At 37.6% G+C, this 15312-nt stretch overlaps 1 protein-coding gene across 2 annotated transcripts; it reads right to left on the bottom strand.

Annotated features, from left to right (window-relative positions):
• Window positions 1-3952: 3952 nt before the first annotated feature.
• On the bottom strand, window positions 3953-14622 carry LOC116189755 (trafficking protein particle complex II-specific subunit 130 homolog). Of its 2 annotated transcripts, none has more exons than XM_031519472.1 (21): window positions 14192-14622; window positions 13392-13621; window positions 12620-12801; window positions 11854-12037; window positions 11515-11605; window positions 11228-11388; window positions 10395-10484; window positions 10105-10266; window positions 9755-9816; window positions 9526-9616; window positions 8719-8861; window positions 8364-8556; window positions 7525-8070; window positions 7212-7424; window positions 6684-7050; window positions 6473-6563; window positions 6200-6284; window positions 5759-5948; window positions 5256-5530; window positions 5061-5154; window positions 3953-4574 (listed from the first exon to the last, which is right to left on the bottom strand). In XM_031519472.1, exons 1-21 carry the CDS (start codon window positions 14253-14255, stop codon window positions 4399-4401), a joined length of 3690 nt encoding a protein of 1229 aa, XP_031375332.1. In that variant the 5' UTR covers window positions 14256-14622; the 3' UTR covers window positions 3953-4398. The 2 variants fall into 2 exon arrangements, with proteins under 2 accessions (XP_031375332.1, XP_031375340.1); XM_031519480.1 differs by having other exon boundaries at window positions 5061-5151; window positions 14192-14621.
• Window positions 14623-15312: the final 690 nt, after the last annotated feature.

The following is a 15312-nucleotide window of genomic DNA, read 5'->3' as shown; positions in this document are numbered from 1 at the left end:
TGATAGGTCTGGCAAATCTATATATTTAAAATTTTAGTCAGAAATACATTTTCCAAAAAATGCTAAAAAAAGATTGAGAAAATAGCAAGCAATCTCACAAATTATGATGATTTAAATATATTAAAAATAAAAATTTCAAAAATTATTTTTTATTGAAAGTCAAAATAATCAACAATATAATGACGAGTACCACAAATCTATACCTATATATATTCTACAAATTTAAAATAAATTAAAATTTTGTTTTCAAAAAATGCAAAAAAAATTGAGAAAATAACAACTGCTCCCACAAATTATATTGCTTTAAAAATATTTAAAAAAATCTAAAAAAATATTTCTAAAAGGAAGTTAAAAATCAAGAAAAAAAATGAACTTATTAGTTTTTTATCGTATTCATTATAAATATTGCAATAAATAATAAATTATTTTGTAACTCTTCATCAAGAAACACCATATCCATGTCGATTAAACCATTGTTCTTTGTATTCACTGTGTCCCATAATTTAAGCGCTATAACTTTTATCTTCTACGAATTATTTTCATTTACTCAATAAATTGTAAGATACGCTGAAAAGCAAAGAGAAAATATAATACATAAGTTAGAATTAAAGAAAATATTTATAAATTAATCAAAGAAGTAAATGTTGATAGATGGATTGGAGAGTTTATGCAGTCGTTACCTTGATTTGTTTTGATAAATTATTTTTTAATGTCTTTGTTCTTGAAACTTCTCATTTTGTGGGGAGACCATGGGCTCCTTCTTTTGTAAATACCGCCACTTTATATTATGAGTGCTTCTAGAGTGGGCACTAAATAATGTCTCATGGTGAAACACTAATCCTATCCATTAGATATTCCAACACGAAATCTTGGCCATTCATAATTTATTTTTCCCTTCAAATTGTAATCCCTCAACTATTCATTTTGCCCACAATAGTTTCTACTAGTGCCTCACTCATATGACACGTGGCCCAATCAAATCATTACACGTGTCCACACGCGAGGCAGCATGTAATCGGGTTTGGGCATAACCCGACCCTAATTAATCGTACTAAAACCGAACCGTTAGACCAGTTTTTTATAACTCTGATTTGGTATTATTTATTAATTCGGTTTGTTCAGTTTTCCATTGGTTCATTCTATCAGTTTCTTAACCATTTTTTTTCAGGTTTTTCATCCTTTCTTTCTATTATTTTCAATTTCGATCGCCATGTTCAACCATCATCTAGCAATTAATACAAAGGTTTTTGCGTTTTTGATCATCAAATTGTTACTACAAACCATCGGGGTTCTCTTTTCTTTGTATTTAGTTGAAAAAAAATTTCACCGGAATTGAAATTTCGACTCCCTCATCAATTTTGCAATACATTCAATACGAAAAGAGCCCATTGCCGGGCGTCTCGCCGTTGTAGCGGGAAACTGGTTTGGATTATGATGGCCAATCCTATGGACATGTTTTGCTTTACTTCATCAAACACTGCCAAGGCTCAAGGCTTCCCGTAGTATTCTCAGAGAATTCGCTGAAGACCAGCCCATGTTGATCTTTTTGATTTTTTTTTTCTGGTCTCCAATCAGTTTTTCTTTTTGGCAACAATAATTTCCTTATTTTATTCCCCGATATTAAGGGATATTTTGCAACATTTTTTTGGTGAGTTGATACTTCCCAAGGATATTTCATTCGTTAATTGAGTTAATTTTTCTTTTGAAAACTGTTTTGTGTTATTGGTTCAAGCTATTTGTCATGTCTACAGGAACTCATTTGTGCTATAAATAGTTTTAGGAACATGATATTCTTTAAAAGGTAAAACAAAAGCATCGGTGAAGGAGATCCTAATAAAAAAAACTAATAAGTTTGTATATTTATATATTGGCCTAGGCCAATTCTTTAATCTCCTTAAGCAAATCTAACTAAAGAGATAACGGCGAGTAATTATTAAAGATTTTGAGAAAAATTGATTTTGGTTGATTGAATGACTTACTAAGGCCAACATTCATATTCTATTCTTGTTTATAGTCTCAATTGTTGATAAATGCAGCAATGATGACAACCATTTGATAGAAACAAATATTTGGAATAAAACTAACTTTTATTTTGTTTATTTATATTGGCTCAAGTTAATTGTAATGTCTGCCAAAGCTCATTTGTGCTATAAATAGTCTTAGGAATATAAATTTCTTTAGGAGGAAAAATAAAAGTATCGGTGAAGAGGACCATGATGAAAAACTAATAAGTTTGTATATTTATATATTGGTCTAGACTAATTCAATAATTGCTCAAGCAAATCTAACTAAAGGGATAATAGCGAGTAATTGTTAAAGATTTCAAGCAATACTGATTTTGGTTAATTGAATGACTTGCCAATGGTAGCCTTCATATTCTAATCATGTTTATAGTCTCTGTTATTGATGAATGCAGCAATGATGACGACCATATGATAGAAAAAAAATGGAATAAAACTATCTTTTGTTTGTTTATTTTTATTAGCTCAAGCTAATTGTAATGTCTGCCAGAGTTCATTTGTGCTATAAATAGTATTAGGATTATAAATTTCTTTAGGAGAAAAAATAAAAGTATCAGAGAAGAGAACCCTTATGAAAAACTAATAAGTTTGTATATTTATATATTGGCATTAGTCAATTTTATAATCTGCTTAGACAAATTTAACTAAAGATATAACATTGAGTGATTCTAAAATGACAGTTATAGGAATCATGTTTTTTAGATTTTGTTTACCTTTTCTTCCTAAATTTATTTTACGTTTTTAATTTCATAATTTTAGGGATGATGATTCCCATAAAAACTAACATTCCATATTTTAAGGAAGTTAAAATAGGGAAGATATTTTTTCTCGGATTTATTTTTTTGTGACAACTAAAAAAAAAAGCCAGACGTTCGTTCACCGGAAGCTACCATTGACGACGGCGTTCATCATCTTTAAATTATGTCGGCCCTTATTGCAACAATCTCATTTCCTTTCCACAATCTTTATTGATGTTTAATATATTCGTGTCTCGCCATTCTGTGTTCTTCCAATTCCGATTTTCACCTAACTGCACTACAAGACAATTGCCAATGGCCGTTATTAGCACGTAGGAGCATGACCATACATAAACCGTTCATGAAATTTAATCATAAGATGACCAAATTCATTCATTTGGTTCACTTGATTATGTATTGTTTCATTCGGTTGCAGAGAAAACCTAAGTTCGTCTTTATTTTCTCCAACAATGATGAAAGCCATGGCTGATGATGGTATTTTAGAAGAATAACTAAAATTTTGAAACAGGTGTTCGAATCATACCTATTTAATTATGAACGGCCTTGTATTAAATCAATACTCTTAAAAAACCGTTCGTTTCAATAGAGTCGGGTTGAGTTTGTCATGGCACGAGTAAGAGCGGTTAAAGAGTCGAGTATTAATTGTGACACGTGTCAACCTCTAGTTGCAAGACATTATTAATCCAATATATTTGATTGTTTTGAAATATGACCCGATAATATTATAACAAAATTAAAAAAAATTATGAGTTAAAATGTAAGTTTTAATTCTTAAAGGATGAAAAAAAAGTATATATCTCACCAGAAGATATTATTTAATGTCTCATACTAGAATTTCTCTTATATTAGATATAATATAAATTTCAAGAAGAGCCCATTAATTCATTGCAGGATAAGTTTCTTGTATTGATGGGACCTATGAAACATTTCGAGAAGAGCCCGAAATTCATCGTACGATATGTTTCTTATTTTGATAGAAATTCATAACGATAAGTTTCTTATTTTGATAGGACCGACGGACATCTCCCGGAGAGTCCGTACTTCCAGGTAGAACCAGTGTCCTCCATGGCATCACTTAAGACAGATTGAAGAATTTAGACGATGCAGTGCAACAGATCCGCCGGTCAGGTCAGACCTCGACGACGTGAGACAAATGGGTGCAAGTTAGATTTGTAAGTTGGAACTATAATTTATTAGTGTGGTCGATTCATAGAATTCAGAGGACCCATCCGTTGGTGCCGCATCAGTGTCACCTCTACATCAACATAAACAGATCATTTTCCAAAGTTCAGTTCTCTGCACCAAGGAACTGAGTGAAAACATGGCAATTCATGTCTATCTACCAACCGCTATGATCTGTGTTGTACAACAAAGATGAATTTCAATGTCCTACTGTACACAAACCGAGTGATGTACTTCGATATAAGATTTCAAACTATGACACCAGAAGAATAAAAACAAGAGAAAAGAAAGAATATTGTGTTTAGCGGAACCGGAATGCCTTAACCAAGCCTCTTCTCTCCAATGCCCGAACCTCGGAAGAATTTGCACAGATGTATGAGGACGGATGTAAAAGTAGAGCAGACGCAAAACAGAAATGCATCAGGAGCTGTGATCTTTCATGCGGGAATACAGAAAGAGGAGCTCAGAGCCGGTGGCAAGACGCAAACAAGGTGGGGCCCTGCCGGGTTGCAACTTATGCTTGCTTCTTTGATGTTTGGAAGCCCCAACTGTGGAGGATGAACATAACCCGCCACAAGGGGGACGCACAATATCGAGATAACAATTCTCGAACCTGACACAGTATAAAGATGAGTTATGCTAAAGGGCCTCGCAAGCGATGCCTAAATGTTGCTCAGGAAAAATAGCCTTTAAAATCACTTCACAAGTAGTTTCTGATTTATTTTCAAAATTCATCATGTTTGGAAATGTGCTTCAAAACAATTCTGAAAAACTGACATCGAATACCAAAATGAACCAACAGCAGGTGGCAACTGATGCCAATACATCAGCAAAAAGCAGTTGGAGGTGCCACTGATGTCTGGCGGTGGCTACAAAGGAGAATGTGGTTCAGTAAAAATTACAGATTTGTTTTGAAAATAGCCGAAGCTTGTTTCAAGAAACTGGTGTTCAGTAACAAGCTCTGGAAACATTTTTTATAACAACTTGAAACGTTCTGAAGCAGTTTTCTTTTTTTCAGAAATCGAAAAGTTTCCCTGAGTTCTTAGGCTACATGTCTGAAGGGAGGGTGCACAATAGAAAAAGTTACAATATTCAGTACCTTGCTCAGGGGAGAGAGAGACGTGCCCTCTTTTAAGACCGGCAATCATCCAATTCAGGGTATTCGCATTGACTTCATACAATATTTCGTCCTGCTTGAGAGTGAGTAAGACAAATATCAGTGAACTACTTTCGAGATACTTTTTATGGGCATATTTTGGCAGCAACCCTTGCATGACATCAGATTTCATTTTACCTCGAAATTCTTCAACCTCTCGATCCTCCATTTCATGGTAACTAGTTGCCCAACTCTCAAGCTGCTGGAAGGAAGAGGAAGAAAACCAACTGCCAGGCACGGGTCAAGGACTGGCCTCTGAAAGATGAGGGCGCTCCTGAAGATCAAATCCTGCTTCGTGCCATCAGACTCAGCAGATTCTACCAAGACGGGAGGGTGGGCCCCGGTCGTCCGATCACCAGAGATTCCGTATTTAATGTTTAGTATCGTGTCAGCCTCAGATGCCTTAACTTCATCTGCATAACCAAGTGGACAGTGCCTTATCGCATTTCATATTAAAAAAAAAAAAAACAGATATGGGAGGCAGGCGTCTTTGAGTAATCCTAGTTTCAGAGTATAAAGTAGACACAGGGACCAGAGTTGATATTTGGACCGAACGTGCACCCATGGGAAAATTGAAAATCTACAGCTACAACTACATGAAGAATCATTCACACAAATTATGCCCAATTATATCCTCATACCTCCAGAGACCATGTTCTCCATGCATACACTAAAAAGTATTCCAGCTCGTGTGGTGGGAGAAATGATGAGAGGAAAGAAGCCTGAAGTTGGCCTGCCATCACCTTTTCCCATATGAACAACTCCACCTTGACGGTCAAGCCAAGCATCATAAATGGTCAACATTGCATTTACTTGAGAATGGAGTGTAACCTGGAAAGTATATAAAAACAAACATTTAATACAATCCAATATTCAAGCAGGTCTAATGAATTACAGATATATTCACGACGGTTGACTAGCCATTGAGTACAAAGATGAACAGTAACATTCTCCTTGAGCCAACATTGTCTTCACATTTAAAACAGTAGAACTCTTTATATTTACAAAATATAACCCCAGACCCTCCCTCTCTGATCAACCATACATGCACAAAATTTCAAAACATGAGAAGATGAGACTACCTGCAGAAGCAAAGTACCATCATTGCATTTATCGGCAACACGAGTTGTGACATGGAAAGGGTCAGTAAAATGGACGGCTATGGTCCTGTAAAAACACATCAAATGGAGTTCAGCCACTGGAGATTACAAAAAATGTTCGGGATGCGTGATAGAAACTCCAAACAATAGTTATATATATGTAAGAAAAGAAGAATGAGAAATGCAGTCACTACCCAAGAAGGGAACAAGAGAAAAGAGAATGAGGAAAAAAGAAGAGTGAAAGGAAGTTGATACCTGTCAAATATCTGGTTGTGGGATACTCCAAATTCAAGTTTGAGTGCAATAGTCCTCATCCCATCAACAATGCTCCGCTTCTGGGAGTCCCCTGTCCATTCGTCACCATTGTTAGACTTCTTATGAAAAATCAATATATACAACTGTCTATGTGTAGTCCGTGAACACACACAATGAGATAAAAACCCCCAACATGTAATCCACTTAGTACCTGAAGATGATCCTTTTGGAAGCTGGTCACTAATGGCTCGAATTGGAATCCACAGAACAGAATCTGTCTCACTTGCCCAATCTGGAAATACTACCCGACCATTCTCAAGTTTTAACAGCTCAAACTTCTTTTTCTCAGTCAAAGAACCATTTTCGGCGACAGTATTCTCTATTGGCTTGGTGCGGCCTTCCATCTCAATGCCATGTGACTCAATCTTCAGGCCCGGACCAGTATCAATGTGCAAAACTGCGCCTTTCAGGGAATAATCAATTGGCTTTACTATTATCCCAATCCACTGAGGCTCATTTATCAATAGAGCGGATGATATAGCTGCAGCGAGATCAACCAGAGGCCTTGGATTGAAAACCTAAGGGAAAGAACAACATTATCTCAGCAAAATTAACAGAGAGAAGAAACAAGTGGAAAAGGTATAGCACGCCAAGACATTGCTCTCAGCAAAATTATCTTCGCAAAAGTCATCTGACAATGTATAGTCTCTGCTATTCTGTTTCAACATATAAGGCTAACCTTTAAAATAGGTTTAACTGGTTTTTCATAGCTCATAAAGTCATCACTGTCAGCTGGGCCACCTTTGGAGAAACTGTGTGATCTAAATTTCAATTTCCCAATCTGCCCAGTAAGAACGCCCAAGACATACGACCCCGGTTTCTGTGGGGGCAAAGGAAGGGTAATAGTATTTTTTCCAGGCTTCAAAACAATTGCAGTAGAGCTCTTTAATGCCTGTCAAATAAAAACCAGCATTTAGTAAATGAAAGTGATAGTATATTCTGTATTCTTTTATCAAGGATGAAACAAGAGTCTATGATGTAAAAGGTCAAACCTTAACTCCGTCATCAGTGTTAAAGGTAGCCATCAAAGTGAGGTTAAGCGAATCAAGAGTTATATCATCAGGAAAACCGCTCCATACAGTTACAGATAGAGTGCCAGGATCCCCATCACATAATTTCACAGGAGGCCCGGCGTTGCCTGAAAATGTAATTAACGATGACACATCCAAGGGTACGGGCTGCTTCATCTCACTATGTGCAAGACGGACAACTTCAGACTGAAAAGCTTGACGCTCCTTGGTCAAGAACAAGCCTTTACCCAGAGAAAGCAATCTCACACAAGAAGATAAGTACCCAGCTTCATCGTTCAATATCTTCTGACATTCAGCTAGATTAGGCAGGACTTCAGCCAGTAAATCATGCCATCCTTCGCCCGCGTAAAGAGCACAGACCTTCTCATATGACTTTGCAGCTAGATCAAAATTTCCATGCCTAAAGCTGACGGCTGCAATCTCACCGTCAAGGACAACTCCATGTCGTTTCCACCATGAATGATGGTAATTATCAGCAGCACCTTTCGTCAGTTCCATATATTTTTGCTGTCATAGTAAAGTTTTGAATTTGAGAAACATATTAAAGGGTTTTTCTTAAGGGTTCTATCCTTTCATGTTCTTTTATTATAATTCTATCTGACTTTGCTTCCCTTTTGGTGTAAGAAGGGGAGATTACATAAAAATAGGAAAGATCTTCAAGTAGCTTTATTCTGAATGTAAACAAAATACAAGCTTTACAGAATCAATGATGAGTGGAAGTATCAAAAGAAATAGCGGTCATGGACTTCAAATCAAGAAATTGAGGATCACATGAGGATTAGAATTGTAAAGATTAATACCTCAAATTCTTCCAAAGATGACAAAGATTTCAAAAGATCGGGATTTGAAATTGTATTCCGCAAGGCATGTTCTGCAGCAACATAAATTTCCGCAAGTCTCATAGGCCGATCAATTGAGCTTTCAAAATTTCCAGGAGATGAGTTGGTACGCGACATAGCAGCTGCATGCGATTTATTTGATGGTGACATCCCTCTGTCAATATAAGTGAATCAACTGAGGGCTCTAAAAGCAAGTAAAAATAAATCCCTAGTCAAAAGAAAACTAAAGCAAAAGTCAACATTGCCCATTTGTATAAGGTAAGAAAACCTTGATAAATAAGTAATATAACCATTGCAAGCATTGAATACCCATTACCCATCAAATATTTCATGCATATTTCCAGCAGAAAGCGAAGCTCTGCGTCGGTTAGCCTCTCGCAACAATACTGAAGGTTCAAGAGGCAACTGTTTCCTTTGGATACCAAAGTGCTTGGCTCTGGGACTAGCTTGCAGGATCATCTGCAAAAGGACAGTTTGGTCAAAAGTTCTGGAAAATACAAAATCCCTAAATCTAGTGTAGCATGGTCTTCGAAACTCTGGAAAAAATAAGCCACGAGGTCATATTGCCAGTCTTAAATGAAATAATTCATTCATGAGAAGAACCATAAGAAAGTCATATTAGTTCCTCTCTGCACCATGCCCTACTAAATCCACAATAGATTGAAATGGAATTGGAAAAATAACTGACGTGGAGAATTTCTATGATCCATCTTTGATTATTCAAAAGAAGTAATGCAGAAGATACCATGATAACATAGCATAACTAATTATTAAATTTCATGCAAAGAAAAAGATAAGCGTGGCCATCTTTAAAGTATTTTCCCATCACCAAAAAAATACTAATGGCATTTCAACGAAGCTAAATAACTCTGTAACATACAAGGGACATCTCTAATATGTCTCTGCCATTTATAGTCACTATATATCTTGCAAGAGTGTCAATATATCTTCTCTTGGTCTTAGATGTAATATTGCTCAACTACAACAATAGCTTTTTCCACCAATGAAAATTTCAGTAATTAAGTGGAAGCTTAGGGCAAGCAACTGGCATTTAGAATCATACAGCACTAGAGTTTTATGATTTTTCTTGGTCATCTACCTAGCAAGCAATGACAAAACTTGCCTTTTCTTTTGCAAGCACCTCAGATGAAGCATCAGGTGGAATTGATGGCCAGACTGCGGGCTTTGGCCAAGGTAGCATACTCAGTGAAGCACTGCATGAAAAGGGAAGACCAATTGAAGTTCAATTTGAATCAAGAACCACATTAGATTGTTGACACAAAGAAGAAAGAGGGCAATGGAATTCCACGACATCAATAACAAATTCGCTGTTCAGTGGATTAAACCCTAACCTGTTGACAGGACTTCTTTCCAAATGTGTTCCATAACCAACCAGGTACGCCAGTCTCATGAACTGCCATCATCAACAGTCACATTTCCATGTAGTCATTAGTCATCACTGAGACTAACTTCTGAGGAACAAGGATGGGAAAAAGTTCGTAGAGTCCTGGCTTGAAAACTAGAGCAATTAATGGCATCGAGTACTATCAATAGCTGCAGACATATATTGTCAACCAAAGAGTCTAGGATCCAGAAAGACATCCTTTTCAGATATGGATCATTGCAGCATATTGAGAGTGCCACTTGTCAGCAAATCAAAGCAGCATATATTACAGATACATGGTGCACACAAGTTTCTTACCTTGAGCCTGCAAAGCGAATAGAGATCACCTTCAAGACGATAGAACTCCTTTTCCACATCTGGCGCCACAAGGCCATCTTTATAGTGGGATGAAGTTGCATTGATCAAAGCCAGGCAAGCAGTTACTACCCAAACTTCACGCATACAAAAAGGAAGTATACTCTGAGAAGAATCCCAGGATAGGAGAAAAATCAGGAACAAGAAATATAGTGGTGATACAGCTCAGAAATAAGAACCATGGGTGAAAATAGTAGACCTATGTGAGCATGAATAGGAGTACATTGACTTACCTCATATAACGCCAAGGCCTTTGAGAAGCTTATTATGAATGAGTAACCCCTGGATGCAACTTCATAAGGGCGGTTGAGTTTAAATAGAAGCTGCAATTATAAGCAACAATTAATGCAGAGGATCTAACTTTCACACCTTTTGTAAATGCTCTCTGTGCATGTGAACTCCACAAGATGCAATGATAAATTTCATAGAGAATAATTCCTAAACAGAGAGTGGCATAACATTTCACGATAATAACAGCACGGTCAAATTCATACAAGAAGGAAACCACTAACTGAATTTCTGCTTTTCTGTATGACAATACCATAGTAAGGTACACATATCTAGAACCAGGAAACTACCAAGTTTGCATGTAGTTAGCAAGTATCACAATGTGTACCTGGTGAAACATATCCCTAACTATGTGAGAATGGGCGCACACACTAGACCTATGAGAACAAACATAGGCATCAAAACTTTTATCCAGTTTGACCATATGCTATCTTATTTAGTGACACTTTCGTAGATTATAGCCACAGCACCTGCAGTCTTTGACATTAAAGAAAACATGGTATGAGAGCAGTGAGCAACTTCATAAAATTAGGCAAGAATATATTCATATATGCCAATAGAACATTCACGCTTTTGCCAAGGAATAATCATTGCATATATGAAGAGTTAACCCAAATATATTGATACATCTTGACGAACTAAAATAAGAAATCTAGATAGAGTAAACAAATAAAGAGATCTAATGTTAGAGTGGTTAATGTATATGCAAATTTGATGTCCTCTTGAGTTTTCTGCGTATAATAAGCTAAAACATATGAGTACTTCTCCGCGTACAGACCTTCGCTTGACAGCCAAAGAGGTATTGTCTGAACTCAAATTCCCTAAAGGAGTCATCTTGAACAATTTGGGTTAGTGGCTTGTTTCCAGGGTTAAGCAGTGCTGCCTGATCATCACCCCGCTCTACTCCTCCAAAGTCCCTCTGTTTCCCAGCAACATTTACTACATTTATGAAAATATTAATAATAAGAAGTGCTTCAAGAGTAAGTTAGGTAAATCCTATGATTGGGAGAAGAAACTTTATTTTGCGACAGCAAAAAAAGAGCAATTACAGTTATCCAAACAAACCTGTCTCCGAGTAGCAGAGTTCTAGTTCATCGTACTCGCGCAATGCATCTTCGTGAAGTTGAGCCATTTCAAATATAAATGCCAAGCTTTCCTGCGTAATATGAGAAAATAGGTCAAGAAGATATTTTTCGTATGGAGAGATTATGCTAGAAAGATGCTTGCATTTCCCTAAGCAGGAATCAATGAGTGTTAATCCCTGAATATGCTAAATGATTGATTTTTCACTCAGAGGAAATGTACCACAAGAGCAAAAGCAATGCCCACAGACATATGCCAATTTCTTGAGGCTTGATAATATCCTTATCATTTCCATTTTAGAACTTTTGAAAAGGGAAAAACCTTCAATATGAAAAAGTTGCAGAAGTTCCAAACTGGCATGAAGCGCTGCTCACTGAGCTTTCGTAACTCATCCTCGTAAAACTGGACTCGCCTAACCAGTGTATTTCTGATGGATTCAACAATCTTGATATCCAGATCTTCCCAGAAATTTGCTTCAGGACCATGCATGTCGAATTTGCAGCACCTGGGACAGAGAATTTTCAGGAGTAAGAGACTTTTAAAAGATAAACAAGGACTTCCACATGTAGCTCCAAATGCACATCAACAAAACTTATAATTTCAAAAAACCCAAAGATTACCATGCCCATAGCTTTCTTATTCACTCTCATGATAGACACAAAGCAAGGACAACATCAAGTTAATTACTTCACAAATATAATCATGCATACAAATTGCAGGATTGCTAACAAATACTAAACCCTTTGATTCAGCAGCAGGGGAAGATAGAGGCATCTTCTATTTTTGAGCACCTTTTTATTCTCCCCTGATTTTGAGCAACTTGAAACTAAGTTTAAGGAGAGTAACCAGAATGTACTAGAGTCACAGACACAATAGTTGGGCTTGAATTGGAAAATCTTGACCCATCAAAAAATTTTCAGTTGGGAGCATAACTTTCATTCTGAACTGTCGGCAACTCAGGGCATTAATAACCAAGAATATCAGCAGAGACTTCAGGAAAAAGAAAATAAGACCCCAGCTGATCCACGACTTCAAATTCTGACTTACAAACGAATAGGACGATAAGCTAGATAGAGAAGAAGGCTACCTTTCCCTCTTCTTTGAGCTAAATTCAACTTCAAGTTTGGCATATACTTTTTTTGCCATTTTGGTGGCCTGGTCATTGCTTGGATGAGCTTTAGAAACAAACACGATGAACCATTCACGCTCGTCATTCTGGACTATTAGTTTCAAGCGCGGCTTTAGGATGGTTTTGAACTCGTCAAGATCCTGATAGAACATAAGCCGAATATTTATTTTTAGTAAGTTGGACATAAAGAGCATATGAGATATTGTAATCCACTAGTTCCAAGAATATGACTGAAAAAAAAATGTAACTTGGAGATGACCCTTCTGAAATATCAGCATCCATATAATGAGAGCAAGGAAAATTTGATGGATAAAAATGGAAATTAAAGCAAAACTAATTCAAATTGCTCAATATAAAGTCAAACTAGTAAGCATTTTAAAAAGAAAAGGAAAAGAAAGAGAAAGCAATGTCTGATAGTACCAATTCCATGTATGTACAAACATGCATGAGGTCAGGCAATAAATCGTCAATTGACATAATCCTAAAGCAGACTAATTTAGGAACTATTCAGTTCAGTACATTTAGGAATTAAATGATAATATATGGTAAATGAAAACCAGATGTTGAAATGCAAGCTCAGGTATCTGGCCAGAAACTTCTCCTAGTACTAGTACAATACGTACATTTCTAGCATCAAATCACTGTTTCAATAACATGATGAATTATCATGTAATTGCATAGAATACACCTAATTTTACAGAAGGAGAGATCTGTACGCTTCACCATTTACCTCGCATGTAACCAGGATGACTGTTGCATATGGTTCTCGAAACCAAAATAGTGACTGTTCTTGTGGAAACCGGCTCCGGAGTCTCGCATCTGTTGTCAAGATGAATTCGGCAGGCAAGTTCTCAACAAACACCGAATTACGTGTCTTATTATTTAAGCAAGCTCTTTTGAATGGTATCCGCTCTTCGAATCCTTTCTTGACAGTTGGCCACAAGTCACTCACATCTTCAACTGCAATCAAACATTGGCAGAAGAACTGTTAGCAAGATGGAGTATCTCTACTTGTTCATTGCTGTAGGATGAAAACAGAGCTTTTAGCAATCAGTCAATGCCGAAAGAAGAATGCATCTGTTTTCTATTAGCTGCGAATATTGCAAGCTAGATCAAGGCTGCAATAACGAATTCCAACCACGCCCACAACATGTGGGTGAGCTCAAATCAATTAATTTTTGAAGCCATCTTATTCGATCACTTCACAACTTTCGTAATTTTCGAAATGAACTCAAACATCTAACCGTAAGCTGCATCAAAATACACGTTCAGCACTCACCAGCTCGTCTCGACTAGCATTGATGAAAAATGAGAAGAGCCTTGAACTACGGGACGATCATTGGAGCTTTGAAACTGTCTAGAACTGAACTAGTCGAGCTAACTAAACATATACACTACGGTAACGTTCAGAATGCTAGTAAGCTCCAAAGGACGGACAAATCACTGCTAAATGTCATCTCCGGAGGAGCTACTAAACTCTCGACAGTATAGAAAACTGAGCTGCGGGAGCTGAAATGAACAATCAATTACCGGCGACGACGAGATGATCAGAGGAGCCCTTGATGGTCTGGAACTGAGCTAAGAAGTTCGCCATGACCGATCTAAAAGGACCATGGATCGATCAGGGCGGGTCTAACCACACCACAGTAAACGGACACAAGAAGTGGGGGCAATGGGGGCAGTTGCCCCCCACTGGGATTTGGGAGCTCCCTTAGGCCGTAGTTCCCGGAGAGCCGGATTCAGATTATCCCAGATCAGGGCCACTCACTGATTCAGCAGGAAATCAGTAGATTACAGAACTTCATTCACTTCAGTTGGCAAGCAGCTACGGATGCGGAAGAGCGGCTGCGCCACAGATCAGTGACCGCCGGAAGTGAGGAGAGAGAAACGTAGAGAGGAGGCAGAGCAGTCGCCGGAGCAGGCAAATGCGGAGAGCAGCAGAGAGAGAGAGAGAGAGAGAGAGAGAGAGAAGCTACTGAAAAGGGTTGGGTCGGGCCGGATCAGGTCGGGCCTTTTAAATGGTCCAGGAGAAACATGTATGTGGGCTTTTAGAACCGACTCGGTTCAATTGACCATCGGCCATTTTATCTTTCTTTTTTTCTTTGGGCCTAGGAAGCTGACACACGGGCCGAATGGAAAACAAAGGCCCGCAGGCCTCAGGGTAGCCCCGTCTCATATCTATCAGTAAAATGGAAGACAACCAGCGATTTCTGATTTTAACACGTTGAAGTCAAAAGTAGCGACACCCGTGCTTTAAACTCCTTGTATAAGCACACACTTAATTGTTACTCAAATATATATATACAACCACGTCAAGGGACCACCCAATTACCGGAAATTACCGAAAGGAAGGTGAATCGAAGATTCCGTCTTAAAACCATGTTATTGTGCTTGAACGACTGCAAAATTCTCAGCTACCAGTGATAATGGTAATCTCGAATCATTTGCTAACATCCAGAATTGTACCGAGGACAACGGAATCCACGATCCCCGGGAGTGTCATTGTACCGCTCAGCATGATCACAGTAGCCGTTCACCTCCATTGACGCAAGGCCTAATGATCCAAATTAAACTTGGGACCGAATAAGAAGCAGCTGTAAGAAGTGGCTTGCCATTGCAGAAGATAGAGTAGAACTGAAAGTTGGGAAGCT

The sequence above is a fragment of the Punica granatum genome, chromosome 1, assembly GCF_007655135.1.
Source record: "Punica granatum isolate Tunisia-2019 chromosome 1, ASM765513v2, whole genome shotgun sequence".
NCBI classification, from domain to species: domain Eukaryota; kingdom Viridiplantae; phylum Streptophyta; class Magnoliopsida; order Myrtales; family Lythraceae; genus Punica; species Punica granatum.
This window is presented reverse-complemented; position numbering and strand designations above follow the sequence as displayed.